General features: G+C 43.6%; 1 protein-coding gene across 2 annotated transcripts in view; it reads right to left on the bottom strand.

Annotated features, from left to right (window-relative positions):
- cfap70 (cilia and flagella associated protein 70) overlaps positions 1–21,441 on the bottom strand; it is a 43,309-nt gene that overhangs the window by 9,364 nt on the left and 12,504 nt on the right. Inside the window, exons 7-22 of one of the 2 annotated variants that reach the window (XM_042341234.1) lie at positions 19,613–19,795; positions 19,247–19,341; positions 18,000–18,105; positions 16,702–16,836; positions 16,064–16,204; positions 11,643–11,723; positions 11,082–11,173; positions 10,447–10,507; positions 8,657–8,851; positions 7,063–7,194; positions 5,730–5,855; positions 4,088–4,221; positions 3,341–3,456; positions 1,710–1,874; positions 613–771; positions 143–271 (exon numbers count right to left, since the gene is read on the bottom strand). In XM_042341234.1, coding sequence (XP_042197168.1) covers positions 143–271; positions 613–771; positions 1,710–1,874; positions 3,341–3,456; positions 4,088–4,221; positions 5,730–5,855; positions 7,063–7,194; positions 8,657–8,851; positions 10,447–10,507; positions 11,082–11,173; positions 11,643–11,723; positions 16,064–16,204; positions 16,702–16,836; positions 18,000–18,105; positions 19,247–19,341; positions 19,613–19,795 — 2,050 coding nt within the window. The remainder of the gene's footprint in view (positions 1–142; positions 272–612; positions 772–1,709; positions 1,875–3,340; positions 3,457–4,087; positions 4,222–5,729; positions 5,856–7,062; positions 7,195–8,656; positions 8,852–10,446; positions 10,508–11,081; positions 11,174–11,642; positions 11,724–16,063; positions 16,205–16,701; positions 16,837–17,999; positions 18,106–19,246; positions 19,342–19,612; positions 19,796–21,441) is intronic. The other variant, XM_042341235.1, reaches the window with a different exon arrangement.

The following is a 21,441-nucleotide window of genomic DNA, read 5'->3' as shown; positions in this document are numbered from 1 at the left end:
TTCAGTTCTTGGACTAAAATTTGGCATGAAGGAAGTCAAAGTTGCTGTCCTCTCCCTCAATGGAGGAAACATATGGAGTTGAGAGGTGTTGTAACTAAATATTGGAGGAGCTCAAAGAAAGAAAAATAAAGGACTTGCTTACCTTTTATAGAACTCATCTTTTTTTTCGATCCACCACTGGAGGAGACTGACTTAGCGCGCATACGTGTGACTGAGCCAGATCCTCCAACGTTCAATTTGCTATCAGAAATTAATTTGCTGTTGGATCCAGCTGAAATAAATGAAAAAAATCTTAGTGGATATGTGGAGGACAGTCAAAATAGCTCATAACAAAACAGGAACCAGCCACAAATTTAAACCTTCCTACTAAAGTTTTAGTGAGTTTAATCAGTTGCCATCTGTGTTACTAAATATATTTCCTCACAACACCCATCATTTGGAAGTGGGGCCTGATTAGAAGAAAAACAGCAATCACTAAGATTTCACTATTTTTACCTTCTCCAGCTGATCAATCCAGACCTGCCAAGCAATCTGGGAAAATGCAAGTTACAAAAACTGAGAGTTTTTATTGGAGGAGGTGCAGAAGAAAAGGCAAATAAAAAAACTGCATACATTTTACAGAATTCTGCCTGCCTTTACCGCCTGAACCGGTTTTTGAACTTTTGGATCCTCCAATTTTCCCTATTTTACCATCACCAGAGGGTTTGGAAGATGCAATGCTGGAGGTTCGGGTCCCAGTTTCACTTCCAGGAAAACTGCCATCGTGAGAAGCTGAAACAAAACATACAGCAAAACTGTGCTTATAAGTTACTACAAACCGCAAGAATGAAGCATTGAACCTTCGCTGATGTATAACCACCCAACCTCAGGAATGTGCAGTGTCTGACAAGCGGTATTCAGGAACACCAAACCATAGGTAAGATTTGCAATTATTTTTGGCTCATGACTCAAGGTGTCAGCTTGGCTTAGTTGGCTGCACTCTGCCTCTGAGTCAGAAGGTTCAATCCCCACGCTAGTACTTTGGACTCATGCAGTCTAGGCTTATACTCCAATGCGTGGTAAGGCGCTATATCAAATGCAAGGATTATTATTATTTATTATCATTATAATGCAATGCTGGGAATGTGCTGCATTATCATAGATGCCGTACTTCAGATGAGACATTAAACTGCAGTCCTGTCTGCCTGTTTGTTGGTATGTTAAAGATACCATGGCATTATTCGAAAAAAGAAGGTAGTTTCTCCCGGTTTTGTGGCCAACAATCTTCCAAGATAAAATGGTTACTCATTTCATAGCTATTTGTGGGACACTGTGCTCAAAAAGGCTGCTGCATTTGCTTACAAAGTAAACCCTGTGAATCCTGCTATGAAAGATGCTGTATAAAATACAAGGTTTATTATTACTCAGGCTAGGAGACAGTCTTAAAATCTGAAATCCCTCCTTCAAGGCCCATCTCAAGACCTTCATCTTTGACTGCGCCTCCAGTCACTCTCCTACCCCTACCCTCCACCTGTCCTGATCCCAAACCCCTGCTCGGGTGCAAATCCCAGACTGTACAGTGTCTTGAGATGTTCTTCCCCATGTGAAAGGCAATGCATTCCACCATCCCTCAGACAAATATTTATTGTTAGGCTGGTGCCTAACTTTATAAATAAAAATAAACAATGAGCACCAGCATTCCCCAACAATATTAAGAATGTACTTTTTACCTCTGTCGTAGGGTCTATCAACTCCAAATGATGTCTCTGGTTCCTTTATGTCCAATGTTGCATTTAGAGACCTGAGCAGCATTTGAGCTGCTTGATGTTGCTTCTTTGCCTCGAAGAAAGCCATTTCTGATAAAATTGCATTGTCCTGACTTTCATAGAATAATCCTGCTCCAGAACAATTTAAAGAGAACAAATTATTTCATTTGAAAATTGGATGAATGAAATGCCAGGTATTCATGCAGGGTAGTGTCTCAGAGCGCTTGACAGTGGCGGAGCATGTCGTCAAACTGGGGGAAGGGGGAGGTGACCATAGGCACGGTCAAAGAGGAAGGTCTTCAGATGTGACCTAAAGATGAGGAAGTTGGAGGCAAGGTGAGGGATAGAGGAAGAGTGTTCCAGAGATTCTGGGCGTAGCGGCTGAAAGCATGGCCACCAATGTGGAGTCCTGTAGCTCAGTGGTTAGAGCACTCGCCTTGCAGGCAAGACACCTGGATTCAATTCCAGGCAGGGCGAAACCTTGGGCAAGTTTTCTTATTCCACACACCTAATAATAATCCTTCCAAAAACCAAAAACAATAATAAATTGGTCATTTTCAATCCACGACTGTTTGTGGGACATTGCTGTGCTCAATTGGCTGCCGTGTTTCGCCCACAAATATACAGTCAATTCACTTTACAGCATATTCTGTGAAGCGCTTTGAGACATCGAGAAGACGTAAAAAGCACTATGTCAAATGCAAGGATTATTATTATTATAATGGTGGAACGGGGGGCACAAGGGACGTGCAGGAGGTCAGAGGTAGTCGAGTAGAGACAGCGGGTAGTGGGTTGGCCAAAGGTGAAGGGTTCCTGTGGAAAAGCTGAGCTATTGCACCGGAAGGATGTGCTGGGCTAGTTGTAGTAATCCACGAAGCCAAGGAGAATAGGAGTTGGAGTATAAAGCAACAGAATGTCAAGTTCATAAGAACATAAGAATTTGCTAGGCGAAAGACTAAGGTCCATTTAGTTCGCCTTCCACTATCCTGGCAGTCGTTTGGCATGTCGGGTCCCAAACTATACACTATATCCTGAGATATTATTTTCTGGCAGAAATCTATCCAATTTGTTCTTGAAGCAAATTACATATTCTGTTTCCAGTGTCTGTCTGCCTAGGGAGCCTGTTCCATAAGTTTACTACTCTCCCACTAAAGTAGTATTTTCACAGATTTGTTCTGAATTTACCCCCCTTCAGTCATAGCCCATCTCCTCTAGTTTACTGTTCAGTACAAGATAAAACAGCTTGTCATGCTCTACATTATCTATTCCCTTCACGAGTTCATGTTTTATGACTGAATAGTAAACATTCTGCAGGAGTGCAACCAAACCAGTCTACCACTGATATCTCAAATATCACAATATTTCACTGTAAAGTCTGGTGACTCCAGTTTTTACAGTAAACATCCTTGAGTTAATAACTAACATCAACATTCATTAGCTGTAGTTACAGCGGTAGCTATAGTGTCATTATATACTGTAGTGACTTACTTTCTTAGCATAGAAGTCAGATCACAGTCAGAATTGAACCAGTCTGAATATAAATTGGGAATATATAAGAATATATCATTCTGAAACTATTAGTTTCTGAACCTTACCTTGCATTGTCCAAGCCAGCACACTTTTTGGATCAGCATATGTGGCTTTCTGAAAGAAGGTCTCAGCATTTTCATATTGCTGATTCATTGATGAAATAACACCGCACAGGATCAGGCTAGAGAATAACCAGCATATTCAGTCTCAATCAAGCACAAAATCATAATAAACCATTCAGATACAACTTTAGGAGATAGAATAGGAAGAAAGGGCAGTACCAATCAAGGATTCTATTACAGCACAAGGGATTGGAGGATGCGTGAAAAGATTGAGGTGAGAAATAAGGGAAATATTATTCTATTAGAAATTTATTATAGACCACCGAAAGTGGGAATAAGATGGAGGAAAATCCATATAAGCTTTAAAAGAGAACTAGAGGAATGTCTAAAAAAGAGTAAACTACAGGGAAAGGATAGATAAAGTAACTGAATGGATTCCTGTTGAATGACCGAATGTCCTTTTGTCCTATAAATTTCTACGGTTCTAGGAGGTAGCCTCTTTGCCACGCTCGTTAGTGCCATGCTATTGTTGTCAGACTCTGAGGAAAATTGAGAAAATTCCCAATCAGATTTCTCTCCTTCAATTGTTGGGAAAGACTGACCTGCGCTGGGCACCTGCTTGCTACCAATACCCACCCTGTCAGGCACTCACTCCATTGTGGTGCTGCTCTGTGTTTCAGTCTAAACATCTCATTACTGATTGTTGCTCGGCCCTAGGTTAGTGGTAGATCATCAGCAGGTATGACTGACCTCGGTAGATGTTGCTGGTTTAAAGCCACAGCCTGATGAAAGCACTCCTCTGCCTTGCCATTCTCATTTATCACGAGATAAAAGACACCATAGTCAAACCAGTGGTCAGGACTGTTCCGGTCACGTGCTAATCGCTGTAGAGAAAAGTGTTTTTTTAATTTTGCAGACTGAGACATTTCCATGCCAATACAAAATACAATACAAAATTATATTTGGAAAGCACCTTTCATGTCCGGAGGATGTCCCAACGCACTGAACAGTCAGAGATTATGGCCTGAGCCATTGGGGTTGGGATCAGGGAGGGTGGACAGTAGGAAGGCGGCCGAAGGCACGGTCGAAGAGGAGGGTCTTGAGGTGTGCCCTGAAGGAAGTGAGGGAGGGAGCGAGGCGAAGGGAATGTGGGATGAAGTTCCAGAGGATGGGTGCAGAGAGGCTCAAAGCCCAACCACCGATGGTGGGGCGGGCCGGGCGGGGGACATGGAGCAGGCCGGAACCCGCTGAGCGGAGAGCAGACAGGTTGATAAGAGATCAGCAGGTCGGAGAGGTAGGAGGTGACGACAACGATTTTGAACTTAATCCTCCAAGGGATGGGGAGCCAGTGGAACTGGGCGAGTGTGGGTGTGATGGGGTCACGGAGTCTGATGCAGGAGAGGACACAAGCTGTAGAGTTCTGGATGATCTGCAGCTTGTGGAGGTAAGAGTTGTGATGGACAACAAGCAGGGAGTTGGCATAGTCGAGCCTAGATGTAATGAAAGCATGTATGAGGGTTTCAGCAGCCCGAGGGGTGAGGCAGTGGCAGAGTTGGGCAATGTTGCGGAGTTGGGGGAAGGCAGAGCGGGTCATGGCACGGATGTGGGGGAGAAAGGACAGTTGAGGGTCAAACAAGATGCCTGGATTCCTGACTGGCTCAGTGAGGTGGAGTGTGCATCCATGGATGTTGATGCTGCCAGTGCATGAGGCGTGGAGGCACTGGCACGAGCCGAATCAGAAGAGCCTTGGTCTAGCTGACGTCCAACTGTAGAAAGTTGGCTCTCATCCAGGACTTGATGTCTTACAGGCAGTCTGTCAAGACATCAGCGGTCCTGGAGTCGAGGGCACAGGCAGAGAAATAGACTTGGGTGTCATCCGCATACATGTGGAAGTTGAGAGACACACAAATCATTTTGTTTTGTTCAGCTGTGGAAATCCATCACCATGTATTTAAACCAGAGTTTCACATATGTATGCCACCTGCACCTGAAAACTTCCTTTTGTTTGGAATGGAATGTGCATTCTGCCATGTTATCTGCAAAATATAAACTTTTACTGGTTTGGTGAATAGCACCTTTGCTTCTGAGTCAGAAGTTTGTGAGTTCAAACCGTACATCAGGACTTTGAAATCATACAGTCTAAGCTGTCACTCCTGCATTGTTCAAGGTGCAGTCCTTCATTGATCTGCCGTTCAACTAACAACCAGGTTCCTACTTACTGCTAGGTAAACAGAGGCATGTGAAGTAATGAAACTTGCCTAACATTTCTCCTTGCCCGGGAATCGAACCTGGGTCCTCTTGCTTGCAAGGTGAGTGTTCTAACCACAACAGGACCACTACAAGCTACAGGACTCCACATCTAAATCATCTGCACGGCTTCCCAGGCTCTCACCTCTTCTAAGTATTTAGCTGCTAATTCAAAGTCGTTATTCATTTCAGCTTCATTAGCAAAGTGTTTTAAGTGCATGCTGTCAATAATAGATTGTGGGACTGGGTCTGGAAGTTCCACATGCAGCATCTGAGTGGAGACAAAGACAAGTATTCAGAATACGAACAAATCAGTGTTCAAAACTCTGCTTATAAAGTAAACAATAGAAACCCTACTGATCATTACTCCTGAAATCTGCCATATTAGAGATAAATTGGTGGCTTCCATATGTTCAGATGTCAGCCTGGCTTAGTTTGTTAACATTTTTGCTTTTGAGTCAGAAGGATATGGGTTCAAGACACATGTTGGGACTTGTGCTGGGGATGCACTGCATTGTTGGAGGTACTGTCCCTCAGATGTAATATCAAACCAAAGTCCTGTCTTCCTGTTCAGGTGGATATTAAAGATCCCACAGCATGACTTAAACAGAGAAAGGAGTTTCTCCTGGCGTCCTTGCCAACAATCCTACAAATAAAATTGGTCATTCTCTCCATGGCTGTTTGTGGGACATTGCTACGGGAAAATTGGCTGCTGATAAAATATACGGTCTTCGGGCAAGGCGAAGGGAGAGTGTTCCAGAGTTCTGGGGAGTAGTGGCTGAAAGCGCGACCTCTGATTGTGGAGCGGAGGGTGCGAGGGACTAGCAGGAGGCCGATGCCAGTCGAACGGAGGTGCTGGTTAGTGGTGGATGGGGTGTGAGCAGGTCGGAGTTGTAGGGAGGTGCCAGAGAGTGAAGGGATTTGAACACGAGTGTGAGGATCTTGATGTCGATATACAGTGCAGATGGAGGTCTATTCAGCCCATCGAGTCTGCACTAGCTCACAGAGCAAGGAGATGAATTAAATCCCACCGCCTCTCCGTATTCCAATACCCCTTCAAACCCCTCTCTTTCATATGCCTGTCTGTTTCTCACTTGAAAGCTACAATGGACTCCATGTCCACCATCCTACTCAGTGAAGTGAATTGACTGTATATTTTGTGGGCGAAACATGGCAGGCAATTGCACACAGCCGTGTTCAACAAACAGTCGTGGGTTGAATGATCAAATTATTATTATTATTACTATTTTTTTGATGGGATTATTACCCCCGGAAAAGCAATCTGGCAATTAACTAACAACCAGGCTCCTCTCGCTTGACAGGCAAATGCTCTAACCACCAAACTACAGGACTCCACAATGGATGTATATGATATATGAATGTATGGTAGGGGGTAGTTCTGAGGAATGAAATCAGATGAGCCTTCACCCAAACCAATCTTGTAAAATAATCTTCAAACCAATCCAGCCTTTCCCTACCTTGTGCAGACAACAGTGCATCTGATCCACCAGGTACACATACAGCTCGCTGAGGAAAGACTGAAGCTGCTCTCTGTCCTCAAAGGCCACCGTTTTCAAGTACTTTTCCCGCACAATCTTCACAACTGCATGCTGGAAATGGAAATGACCAACTTTAACAATATGTCATCTCTACGAAATGTCTCATTAAATAAGTAAAATAATTCCTTTCTTTTCATCCGCATCATGAAAATTAATTGAAAAAATGTATTACTCTGTTTGATCCTAATATACAGTAATGTAATGTATAGTATTTAAGACTCAGCAAATGTCATAGGCATTTATATGTCCAATTTATTTGAAGATGCTTGTGTTATTTGTACTGTTTTTAAAAAAAGGATATATAATTGTGTATCAGCTTGATTCATTGGTAGTGCTCTCTCCTCCTCGCCACATGTTGGGACCTGAATTCACATAGTCTAAGCTGATACTCCAATATAGTGCTGGGGTGTGGGGGTGTGTTGCATTGTCTCTCGGATGAGAATTTAAACTGAGGTCATGTCTGCCTGTTCACGTGAACGTTAGAGATCCCATGATACTATTTGAAAAGAGAAGGGAGTTTCTCTCTCCCGGTGTCCTGACCAACAATCCCTCAAATAAAATCGGTCACTCACTTCACGTCTGTTTCTGGGGCACTGCTGCGTACAATTGCTGCTGCGTTTCCCTACAAATACACAGTCACTCCATTTCACAGTAATTCCTGTGAAGCGCTGTGAGACGTTCTTCTGGTGTGATAAGGCGCTACACCAAATGCAAGATTTATTATTATTTTTATTTGGTGTAATGCTTAACATTTCTATTTATTTAACTGATTGATATTGTTGTTTTATAATATAATCAAATTGGATTGACATCACTAATGTTTTCTAACTGTACAGAAAGCAAAACTGTAATGAGAAGTAGCTGCAGTTGGCAAAATTTCACGTGGAGCAAGCTGAAGTCAATTTTTTTGGTCAGCTAGGTGTCTGACACATGCAGAAATCCATCACCATGCTCAAGTGTATCCAAACCAAATGGAGAATTTCATGCATCCCACCTACACATGGAAATTTCTGGTTCTGGAATAGAATATTCTCCCAGGAGGCATGCATCCTACTTACTTAATTCCAAAGAGTTTTAGGTGCTAGAAGACAAGAGCCAAGACTTGGGGACCCGATTATGCATTGGGGTAACTGCTGGAAATTAACCAGCTAAAACCCCATAGCTTGCAATTGATATCACTGTCTGGCAAGCTTTCCCGCTACTTATCCAGCTAGGACCACCCTACCCATTAGGGCTTGGGCGTGCGGGTTTAACAGGAGCTGAGTGGGATAACTCCCTGCCCCCAGTGACTACCTCTCCCTGCCGATGAGCCAGCTGGCTGTGCTGTCATCAGCAGTGCCTTGGAATACTGCAGACCCATCTGGCTTGGGAACTGGACAAAAGAACGATACAGAGGATGGACTCGATTCTGACATTCCATTACCAAGGATGTCACCTTGGAGCCAATTCAGCTCGGAGGAGATCCAACTCCTCCCCCCACCCCACCCCCAAAGAAGACATAACTAAGCTCTACCTTTATCTGTTCCTTGAAGGCAAAGTATTTTCCTGAAGCATTCAGCTCATACATAAGTTTTTGTTTGTGTTCCTCCCGATCGTACCCATCAAATGAGGCTTTGTCCTCTGGTTTGTGGCTTCCAAACATATCCTGGTATTCATTCATGATGATCCCAGCCACACTCAATATCTGACTGTGGTAGTCTTCAACAGCCTATGACAGACAGAAAACAATTTAGATAGGAGATGCTCCATGGAATAAAAGTCACGTTTCCGAATAGAATATGGATGTAACATTGTGTGTAGATGGCTATCTACCAAAATAAAAGTGCATTCCTATAAGGGACCATGCTAGTCTTGGAATTTGCATTAGGATGTGCATACCATAATATTAAGCATGAAAAATAAGAAAGTGATCATGACAACACAATGGAAATGAAGCCAACTTCCTTTAATATTTCTATGTGGAATTAAATATGGTGAAATTGTAACAACCTCTCTGTCACACCATGGTCAACACTTTGTTCAAAGATACCAACTCACTTATAGAGGCCGATTGAGCTTCAATATCAGCTGAGGTTTGAATTAGGAATTATGGCTCAATGAATGTGAGAGATTTGCCCTCCCCGGCCTATCCTGTGCACAAATTAAACATCAGGTCTGATCTCCAGCTGTTGTTCCTACCCCACATCCCTGACCAGGACCACATTCCTCTACTACATAACCTGTCCACCCAAACACACCTAACACCCAATGCATCTGAAACCCTTATCCATGCATTTGTCACCTCCAGCCTCAATTTCCAATGCCTTTCTTGCCGGTCTCCCCAGCTCCAACATTCATAATTTCCAATAATTCAAAACTCAACTGCCCATATCCTCACACATACTAATCTTCACCCCCTCCCCCCCCCGAAGTGTCAGCCTGGCTCAGTGGTAGCACCCTCAGTCAGTCAGAAGATTATTGGTTCAAGCCCCATGTCGGGACTTGGAATCACATAGTCTAAGATGACACTGCAATGCAGTACAGGGGTGTACAGGAGTTTCTCCTGGTGTCCTGGCCAACAATCCCCTAAATAAAATTGGTCACTCACTCCATGGCCATTTGTGGACCATTGCACAACTTGGCCGCTGTGTTCATCCACAAAACAAACACAGTCACCCCATCTTATTGTGAAGCACTCTGGGACATCCTCCCAATGTGAAAGGTGCTATACCAACTGTAAGCATTTACAAAAGTTTATCAAGAATGTACAGCATGGAAACAGGCCATCTGGCCCAACCAGTCCATGCCGGTGTTATACTCTATACAAGTCTTCACCCATTCCTTGGATTATTTATTGTTATGATGATAAAAAGTAGAACATTTTTGCAGTTTGATGTAGCTGTAAGCTATGTAACTCAAATTTCCCTCTTTTTTGCCAGTTATTTTATTGTAATGTTGCGGTTTGTTTAATATGAGGAAAATTTATATTAAAAAATTATCCCTATATTAACGAATACATTTTCAACTCACAACTTTTTCAATAGATTCAAAGAATCCTAGAATATTAGAAACCTACAGCACAGAAGGAGGCCATTCAGTCCATGCTGGCTCTTTGAGGGAGCTATCCAACTAGTCCTCGTTCTTAACCCATAAACCCTGCAATTTTTTGTCTGAAGAATTAGAGTTCAACAAAACATATGATATTCAGTATTATAAGACAATTAGGATCAGAGACTAGCTTAATTGTAGCATCTTTGGAGGTAGTGTAGTGGTACAGCATGTTACAACACTACTGTTTTGTGTGATATTAGTTACTTCACCAACCTTTTCTGCTCCACCTGTTCGACGTGGGAATGGAGCTCGAGGAGGAATCATCTCTGAGATCCTGAGCAAGTGAGAAATTAATGATTAAAAAAAGGTTGACACGGTGGCCAGGTGATACAAATTAAAACTGAACTGAAGATGGACAAAAAGGGGGCAAGGTGGAGGAACTGAGGCAGGGAGCATCATGGCTGAAAGAAAGCATGGCCCATGCTGGTGGAGCAGATTATTTTCTTGGCAGAGTTTCACAGAATGCGAATCCAACATTTTCAGACTGAATGGGATTTTCTACGAAAGAACTAATGATTTTGCTGTAACCTGTTAGCACCCAAATACATTACTACTGTGCACATCATGATTCATCCTAACATCAGAATACTGCGATGTTTCAAGTGATGAAATAAACAGCATATGCCTCAGGTATCAGCACGTTCCAATTGTCCATTTAATGCCAATAATGCAGTTGAATTTTACTGGAAACACTGCATGTATGATCTTTCACACCAGTTAATTCCCAAATGAAGTAATGTGAAAAAAAATTGTTTTAAACATTATCAAAAATTGATTGGAAAAATACCAAGAGGAACTTACAATACAGTATCAGAGAATGCTTTTTACACTCAGCTTCTGAAATGTACCTTTGAGACACTTCCTCAGGGGGTCGTTTCTGCACCAGCGGTTTGTCCAGAACAAACTCCAGCACAATGAATGACCTGGCTTCCACATATTGCTGAAAAGTTCAAAGTAACAATTAAAAATAAAGTAGCATATACCGTCAATTCACTTTACAGTATATTCTGGGAAGTGCTTTGAGACGTCTCAACGACGTGATAAGGCGTTATATCACATGCAAGGATTATTATTATAAAAACATTCTTTTCAATCATTTAAAAGTTTGTAAAATATATATTTTTTTGAAATCGGGACATAAAACTGCAAGGTTCACTATTGGGAGTTTGTCGAACAAATAAAAAAATCCAGTTAAAAGCTCTATTGATTTTATACTGTATCTTAATACAATGATTATTAATTTGACTGCATGTGAAAAATAAAATTTCTTTAGCAGTTTAGCAGAACATTGTAGAACACAATAATGGTTCCACCAGTTGAAAGTCTGGAGTCTGCAGATTACCCTATAATCACATGTAGTTGTATATGGTACAATATAAGATGCTTTATAATACAGTGTAAAGCAGTACTTCTCCTTCAATATTCTGTGGTACGGGCTCCACATCTACAGTCTCCAAAATAGGGGTAACAACCTTGACATTCGCTGAGTTCTACAGGGAAACAAAAATGTTTTACATTAAATGTTCAATGAAAGACACATTTTACATCAAATAAAATATTCCAGAAAAAAAAGCAAAACTAAATCAACAGATCAGGTAAAATAATTTATTAGAATTATCTTTCTTGAATTATCTTTCATTCTTTGAAAGAACTGCAGATAAAATGCAGATAAACTGCAGATAAAATGCCACATGAGAAAGATCGATTGGATACTTAAATATCCAATATCCAAATATCAATCCCCCAAAACATCCCAATTTAAGCATCAAATCAGTTCCATGTTTGGGAAAACATTGATGTTACAAACAAGGAAAGGAGGAAAATAAAGGTGGGTTACTGCAGTTTAGCAGAATATTGTAGAACACAATAATGGATCCACCAGTTGAAAGTCTGGAGTTCAAGCAGCAGCTGTGTGCCTCTCTGCAAACCAAATCAAGGTGGATTCCTGGTGCTGGATGTACAAACATGTGTTCATGAACTATGACTCCAGGTAGTGCCTTCCAGCAGCTGTTGCCCCAGCCCTCACGAGTTTCCTCATCAGCTGTCAGGTGGGCAGCTGCCTTCAGCGTCGTGGGAGGACCTTTACTGGACTAGCTTATGACATGTCTGGCTGCTTGATGTTCTCGAGATCCAAATCCATGTACCAAGTTTACTCAGCACCACCTGTTTAATCTAGGTCCTAGTAGATTAAGGTCTGGTCTTTAAGTTTCTGAAGGGACCATGATAAGGTGTTTATCTTGTACTGAATTGTAGAACCAGAAGACATGGCCTACGATTGAATGGGGATAAATTCAGAACAAATCTGCAGAAACGTTGCTTCAGTGAGAGCGTAGTAAACGTATGGAACATGCGCCCAAGGGAGACGGTGGAAACAGAAAGTGTTGTTCGTTTCAAAAATATTAGATACAATTTCTGGTGGAAAATATTTCAGGATACAGTATAGAATTTGGGACACCGGCAAGTTAAGCAACTGCCGGGATGGTGGAAGGTGAACTCGATGGATGTTGGTCTTTTTGCGCATAGCAAATTCTTATGTTCTTAAGTTCATGCGAGGGGCCTTGGCAAATAGAAGCCACTCGTCCTCCAGGCTGCTTAGACAAGCCTGTGTAGGCCGTAGCCCTCCCTCACTTCTTGGCCTCACTCTGCTGCATCCCCAGGAGCTCAGAACCATAAAGGAAAACTGTTGGACACCAGTCTAATATGCCACAAGCTTGACCTACATTGGGACCTTGAAGAGAGATGAGAACAAGCAGATTGCTCCCTTAGCCTGATCACAAAGTTGAATGTCCAAGCAAACATTGGTGTCCATCCCAACCTCCTGATATTGATAAGAATCAATAGTTGGGACCGATGTCTCTTGTATCTTCCAATCAATGCCTTCAATGGGCAACTTGCAAGCAGTGCAAAGCCATAACAATATACTTGGGGGCTCTCACCTCTGAATCCAAAGGTTTGTTACGTCAAAACAAAAAAATAAACCCAGATCAATACTTTAGGATGGATCATGAGAGTAGAGCAAGAGGACATAGGTTTAGAATTGTAAAAGACAATTTTAGGACAAACACCAGGAAGTTTTTTTTAAATGCAGAGGGTAATCAATGATTGGAATAGGTAGCCATGGAAGGTGGGAGAGGCCAGGACACTGGGACTCATTTAAAAAGCAGCTGGGGGACGTTAGGATGGATGTTCTTGAGGGATGAGATCAGATGGGCCAAAAGGCCTTCTTCATGCAGACCACGTTTGTGATCTTGTGGTCATACCCTGCTCCGAGTAAGCATCCAACCTTCTGCCTTTGTCAAATAGCTTTGCTTGTCTTTGCAATTACTCTCATCTGCTTCATGTATGAGTGGCTCGACAACAACAACAACAAGATTCCATTTATAGAGCGCCTTTCACGTCGGAAGGACGTCCCAAGGCTCTGTACAGTTGGGTCAGGATCCGAGCAAGGGGGAAATGGTCAGGGTGAGGGGAGGGAAGGAAGGGAGCGAGGAGGGGTTAGAGAGTCGAGAGGGGAGCTGAAGGCATCGTCAAAGAGAAAGATCTTGGGACCGGCCTTGAAGGAGGAAAGGGAGGAAGTGGTGAAGGCACTGGGGATAGAGTTCCAGAGCCCAGGGGCTGAGAGGCTGAAGGCCCGGCCACCGATGGTTGGGCGGTTGGGGCGGGGGATGTGGAGCAGACCGGAGCCAGAGGAACGGAGGGTACGGGCAGGTAGGTAGGGGGATAGTAGGTCGGAGAGGTAGGAGGGAGCGAGGCCGTGAATGGCCTTGTAGGTGAGGGTGAGGATCTTGAATTCGATCCTCTGGGGGATGGGGAGCCAGTGGAGGCGAGCGAGGGTGGGAGTGATGTGGGCGCGGTGTCTGGTGCGGGACAGTACACGAGCTGCAGAGTTCTGAATGACCTGCAGCTTGTGGAGGGAGGTGGCGGGAAGGCCGGCGAGGAGAGAGTTCCCATAGTCCAGCCTTGAGGTGATAAAGGCGTGGACCAGGGTTTCAGCAGCGTGAGGGGTGAGGTAGTGCCGTAGTCTCTCGATGTTTCGGAGGTGATGGAAGGCGGTGCCAGTTGTGGTGCAGATATGAGGGAGAAAGGACAGCTCAGGGTCGAACAGAACGCCGAGGTTCCTGACTGGCTTTGAGAGGTGGAGAGTGCAGCCTTGGATGCTGATGCTGTCAGCGCCTGAGGTGCGGAGGCGCTGACGTGAGCCAATCAGGAGGGCCTCAGTTTTACGCACGTTGAGCTGAAGAAAGTTGTCTCTCGTCCAGGACTCGATGTCTGACAGGCAGCTGTCAGGACATCGGTGGTCGTGGAGTTGAGGGTAGAGGAGGAAAGGTAGAGTTGGGTGTCATCCGCATACATGTGGAAGTTAACTCCATGTCTGCGGATAATGTCGCCAAGGGGGAGCATATAGAGGGTGAAGAGGAGGGGACCGAGGACAGAGCCCTGAGGGACACCGCACGAGACAGTGCGGGGGCCGGAGGAAAAACCATTCGTGGAAACAAATTGAAGACGGTGGGAGAGGTACGACCTAAACCACTCAAGGACAGGGCCTTGAAGGTTGAGATGGGAGGACAAGCGGTGGAGGAGGATAGCGTGGTCGACCGTATCGAATGCTGCCGATAGGTCGAGGAGGACAAGGAGGCAGAGGGAGCCCTGGTCACAGATGGTCAGGATGTCATTGGTGACCTTGACCAGGGCAGTTTCTGTGCTATGGGCACTGTTTCACACTGCAGGCCGCCGAAACCCTCATACGAGCCATTACATCGAGGATCGACTATGCAAACTCACTCCTTGTCGGCCCCCCCAAATCCTCCCTCCACAGGCTGCAGATCATCCGGTACTCTGCAGCCCATATCCTCTCCCGCACTCGGCTCCGCGACCCCCATCCTTGCCCAACTCCACTGGCTTCCCATCACACAGAGGATACAGTTCAAGATCCTGGTTCTCACCTTCAAAGCCCTCCATGGTCTTGATCCCCCACCTACCTCTGCAACCTCTTAATTCCCTACCATCCTGTTCACTTCCTCCGCTTAGCGGGCTCCAGCCTGCTTCACGTCCCCCACCTCGTTCGCCTCACTATCGGCGGGCGAGCCCTCCGCCACTCTGCACCCACTCTCTGGAACTCCATCCCGCAGTCCCTCTCGCCCCCTCCCTCGCCATCTTCAAGACCAACCTCAAAACCCTCCTCTTCGACCGTGCTTTCGATCTCCCTGCTTCCCCCCCTACCTCCCCCCTCCCCCACCCCGACCCTCAGCTCGGGTCCGTAACTCTGTCGGTTCAGCGCCTTGGGACCACCTCCTGACATGAAAGGCGCTTTACAAATTTTGTTGTTGTTGTTGCCAGCTGAAGTTTGCTTATAACCTCAGCTGCAGAAGCAAGAAAGTCATTGACTACATTTCTCATAATCAGCTGTCAGCCCTCACACAGACTCGGTCTCAGGCTTCATAGTCAGCAATATCAGATGTGGTGGAGTATATTGGCAAATCACTCCAACTTGACAGTCACCGAGTGTCACAGGAAAGAAATTGCACCGAGGAAATAAGGAAGGAATAAAAATAAGCTGTTCTTCTATTACATCAATACAAGTAAACAGCAGGATGTAAGCATGTACTGAACAAAACTCCAAGTGCTAGAAATTGCAAAATAGAACTGACAGAGTATTCTGGAATAGCTACAAATACACACAGTACAATTTACATTTACACAGCGCCTTTTACATCAAGAGGACGTTTCATGTACATATGTTTTCAATACGAGAATGACAAAAAAAACAGCAGCAGATGGGACTAAAGTACAAGGCCTGAAAATTCCAGGAAAAAAGGCAGAAGATTCTTACTTTTTTCAAGTCCTTTTCCTTTTGTCCCTTTTCATCCTTTGTCTTACCGGGGGTTCCTTTAGTATGTGGAGGGTGAGAAACTGGTGCTATCTTGGCCACAGGTGCCAGGGGTTCCCGGACTGTATTCAACCTTAGTTTCGTCTAAATCACATGCACAAAATTAATGTCATGGTCTCATTCACACGTGCAAAATCTCAATGCAACACCTGGACTAAGACCTCCTTTTCTTATATTTGGATCATTTCAAAAAGCAACAGTAAATTTCTGCTCATGGATTAATATTTTAGTAACATTGTAATAGTTTCAGGCCAGAAACAACATTAGTCCATCTAGCCTAATCATTCAATATCTCAAACAATGCCTCTCACACATTATATAATCTGTCTCTGACCTTTTAGGTTCCTTAACAATCCCTCGGCCTCTTGAACTCATGATGGGATATTCGCTCATAAGATATACAGTGAATTCACTTTACAGTACATTCTGCGAAGCGCTTTGAGTCTCGAAGACGTGATAAGGCGCTATATCAAATGTAAGGATTATTATTATTTATTATAGGAACTATAAATCCGTATCTCACTTATGCTACTTTTTCCAGAAAATGTTTTGCTAAGTACAGTATGTTATATCATCGTTACCTTTTCAAATATTTCTGCCTCGTAGAAAGGCACAATTGGGTATGCTCCTCGTATCCGATTCGCGCCTGGATACAACAAAGGAGCCATATTTACATACGCTACTCCATGGTAGGAGATAGGCCCATCATCCTCTGCCTGCAGACAGTGAGAGGGCCATAAGTGCACATTTCAAATAACAAGCGGGGTAACTTCAGAAATGACGGACTCATTCGAAGCAGTGTAGTGCAGGATGTGTCAAGTAAGAAAAACTAAAGAGTATACTATGAAGAAGAGTAAAAGGAAAACTGGAAGAATAAGTTGAGCTTTTTCAACTAGGCTGATACTCCAATGCAGTGCTGGGGTGTGCTGCATTGTCAGAGGTTCTGTACTTTGGATGAGATGTTAAACAGGTAGACGTTAAAGATCCAATGGCGCTATTTCGAAAAGAGAAGGGAGTTTCTCCCTGTGTCCTGGTCAACAATCTATCGGATAAAATTGGTCACTCGCTCCATGGCTGATTGTGGGCATTGTTGAGCGCAAATTGGCTGCCGCGTTCACCTACAAAGTTCCACAGTCTCTACTCTTTATCCTGTGAGGCATTTCGAGATGTACTTCCGACATGAAAGACAAGGATTTTTTTTTAATTTTCGAGAAACAAATTATCTAAAATCTACACATTTTCGTAGGCTGCACAACACCAACCAAATCCACTTGTCAATTGATCACTGGGGGTTTATGGCTTGAGATTTACAGCATGGGGTTGTTGTGGGTAGATTGGACATAGTCAATCAAGAGCTGAGGGATGTCTTCTTGCACTCTCTCAAGAGATAATATTGAAATAATAATAATAATCCTTGCATTTGATATAGCACCTTGTCACGTCTTCCAACACATCTCAAAGCGCTTCACAGAATATACTGTAAAGTGAATTGACTGTATATTTTGTGGGCAAAACTCAGCAGCCAATTGCGCACAGCGGTGTCCCACCAAAAACAGCCGTGAATTGAGTGACCAAATTATTATCATTATTATTTTTTGAAGGGATTATTACCCCCAGAAAAGCAATCCGCCAATCAACTAACATCAGGGTTCCTACTTACTGCTACCACACGAGGCGTGTGGAGTAAGGAAACATGTCCAATGTTTCGCCCAGATAGAATAGATAAGGGATGAAAGAAAAACTGTGAATGCAAAAAAAATCTAGCCATTAAAGGGAAATGTTTTGAGAGTGACCCATCATCAGAACTAAAACAGGTTACAAGGGCCCTTCATAGAGCAGAGGGCCAACCAAGAACACAAAGAAGCTAACATTTCTTGACCTTATCCATTTTACTGGATTTTGCTCCTCCCTTTGCCGCAGTGCTTATTGGTACACGTTTTATTTCTACAGGCCAGTAGCGGGATTCAGCCATTTGCTTCTGCATGCTAGAAAAAACACATTGGTTACACAAACTAAAGAAATCAAACATGTCGCTCATTGACATTCTTTCAATTGCAGATTTCCTTTACTGTAAAGATCCAACTCTAAAATTCCTTTTGCCAAATAATAGGTAGGTATCATCTTGGACTTGGTTCAGTTGGTAGCCTTTCAAGACAAAAAGCTGTGGGATCAAATCTTGCATTGGGTACAGAGACCTCGAGCGCAGTACTGGCAGCAGCGATGCATTATTGGAAGTGCTGCCCAACAGATGAGACGTTAAACCGAGGCCTTGTCTACTTGTTCAGGTAGAAATTCAAGATCCCATAGAGTTCAGTGCCTTGGGACGTCCTCCCAACGTGAAAGGCGCTATACAAATTTTGTTGTTATTGCACTCAAAAAGAGATGGAAGTGTCCTGATCAACAACCCTCTAGCTAAACTGGTCATTCACTTCATGGCTGTTTGTGGGATATCACTGTGCGCAACTTGGCTGCCATGTTTGTGTACTTATACACAGTCACTCCATTTTGTAGAACACCAGGATTATTAGTAGTATTTTTATTATTTTTATTAGCATTATTATTATAGTCAGAATCTCCTAAGTGAAATTATCTTGATTGCGAGGCTGTGAGTTCGACCACAGATGAAAGGATCTGAGTCATAGGTTTGGTGGCCATCAATCATTTAAAACTAAAGTCTGGATGAAAACTGAAACCAATGCCATTTTATTCAGGAGTCTGTCTAGTGTCAGTCCTCGAAGTTCATTATTTTCTAAACAAGCAAACAAATAAATACATAAATAACAGGAATTTGGCAACTCAATCCACGACTGCTTGTGGGACACTGCTGTGCGCAATTGGTTGCCGGGTTTCACCCACAAAAATACAGTCAATCCACTTTACAGTATATTCTGCAAAGCGCTTTGAGACATCTCGATGACATGATAAGGCGCTATATCAAATGCAAGTATTATTATTATTATTATCATCATTTTTATTAAGAGATCCCAGTGGAGCAGAGTTCCTGTGGATCATGTGACACACAACCCAAAAATGTTAGATTTACAAATCCTTTCCGAAATTTATAGTGAAGACTGCCTTTTAATATATTATGAGCTATAGTATAGAGCAGCCTACTTAGGCACTTACCGAACCAAAGCATCTTGCTCCATAAAACAGCGCTTCTCTAGGTCCCATGCCACACGTTTCTTCTCATTCTCTGCCTCTGTTCGAAATGCCCAGTGCTGGATAGAAATCAAGAGTCTATAATCTCCAATTTACCTCATGCTGCATGCAAGGAACACATACAGTACTTTGAAGAGAAACTTCAGTCAACAGTGGCTGAATATTCATGTTAAGTGAGCATGCTTGATTTATGGCCACATTGGAACCACTTAGAAGTGCACTAAAACAGGCACTGTTCTTGTTAGAATCACAGCAATTTTACATGTATAATTCAGTATATTTATGCAACACTATTATCTAGTACATTGACAAATCTTAAATATACTCCACCTGTTTCTGGTTGAGTTCCCCATCCTCATTCTCATAAGGACAAGGCTGAATGAAAGAATCTGGGATGTACTGAGCTCCCGCCGCAGAGAGGTTGATAATTGGCCATTTCTTCAGTCTGGGAGTGGATTCTTTTTCACCAGGAACCTTCAGAATCCCATGGGAAAACACCACACGGATTTCTTTCTGAAACGCAATAAAATGCCCACATAAAAATTGAGTAACGAGGCACGAAGAAGAGATTACAAGCCTGTTTCTAATTGCAGGCTGTAGGTGATGATTATATTCAATGCGACCACTGCCCTCATCAAGCTCTGCAAACCCATCACATCCCTGTCATTGCCAAGATCCATTGGGTCTCTATTCTCCAGTGGATTGACGTTAAGATGCTTGTCTCAACTTTTAAATGTTTCCACGTGTTTTACTTCTATAATATCCTGTGGTTCTACTCCCCTGCCCAACCCCCAACATCCCCTCTGTTCCAAATCAAGGGTGGGTGAACTTTCAGACATCTTGCTCCAACTATCTGGAACTCTCTCTCCAAAACCCTCTGGTTTGTACCCTTTCAAAACCCTTTTAAAACTGATCTGTGTCACTTCCTTCCAAAAAAAATAACTTGGGTCACTCAATCCATGACTTTTCGCGGGACACTGCTGTATGCAATTGGCTGCTGCGTGTTGCCCACAAAATATACAGTCAATTCACTTATAAGAACGTAACAATTTGCTAGGCAAAAGAAGACCAAGTTCCATCCAGTTTGCCTTCTACCATCCTGGCCGCCGCTTGATGACAACAACAACAACAACAACTTGGGATTTATATAGCGCCCTCTACGCCGGACGGTGTCTCAGGTGTCTTGGCGTCTCACGTGACATGTCGTGTCCCAAACTATACATTGTATCCCGTATATTTGAGACATCTCGATGACACGATAAGGTGCTATATCAAGTGCAAGGATTATTTTTATTACTATTATTATAAAGCCCCTATTTCTGTGAAGTGCTATGAGACGTTTGTCTACTGGAAAGGTGTTGTATAGGTACAAATCGTTATTTCTTGTAACAATGGTTGGGAGATTTTCAATACAAAGTGCACAAGTTCAGTTCAACGACCTTCCTATTCTTGCAATTCTATCCTATTTAAAATGAACTCCACTTTAGTTGACTTTCCCTTGGTGGCATCATCCGCAGATTTGGGGTCAACTTCCACATGTACGCGGATGACACCCAACTCTATCTCTCTGCCTCAACCCTCGATTCCAGGACAACTGACATTCTGACAGACTGTCTGTCAGACATCAAGTCCTGACATCAAGAACCAACTTTCTACAGCTGAATGTCAGCAAGACTGAGGCCCTCCTGAGGCCTCTGCTCCTCAGACTCTGGGAGCATCAGCACCCACAAATGCAAATTCCACCTCAGCAAACCAGTCAGAAACCTGGGCGTTTTGTTTGACCCTCAACTGTCCTTTCTCCTCCATATCTGTGCCATGACCTGCTCTGCCTTTTCCCACCTCCGCAACATTACCCGACTCCACCTCTGCCTCACACCGCAGGCTGCCAAACCCCTCATACATGCATTTGTCACCTCAAGGCTCAATTATGGAAACTCCCTCCTTGTCGGCCTCTTCAACTCTTCCCTCCACAAGCTGCAGATCATCCAGAAGTCTGCAGCTCATGTCCTCTCCCGCACCAGGCGCCGTGACCCCATCACTCCCACCCTCGCCCGGCTCCACTGGCTCCCCATCCCTCAGAGGATAGAATTCAAAATCCTCGCCCTGACTTTCAAGGCCCTCCATGGCCTTGCCCTCTCCTACATCTCTGACTTGCTGAC

The sequence above is a fragment of the Callorhinchus milii genome, unplaced genomic scaffold (assembly GCF_018977255.1).
Source record: "Callorhinchus milii isolate IMCB2004 unplaced genomic scaffold, IMCB_Cmil_1.0 Scaffold16, whole genome shotgun sequence".
Classification (NCBI taxonomy): Eukaryota; Metazoa; Chordata; class Chondrichthyes; order Chimaeriformes; family Callorhinchidae; genus Callorhinchus; species Callorhinchus milii.
Note: the sequence above shows the minus strand (reverse complement) of the source record. Positions and strands in the feature narration are given on the sequence as shown.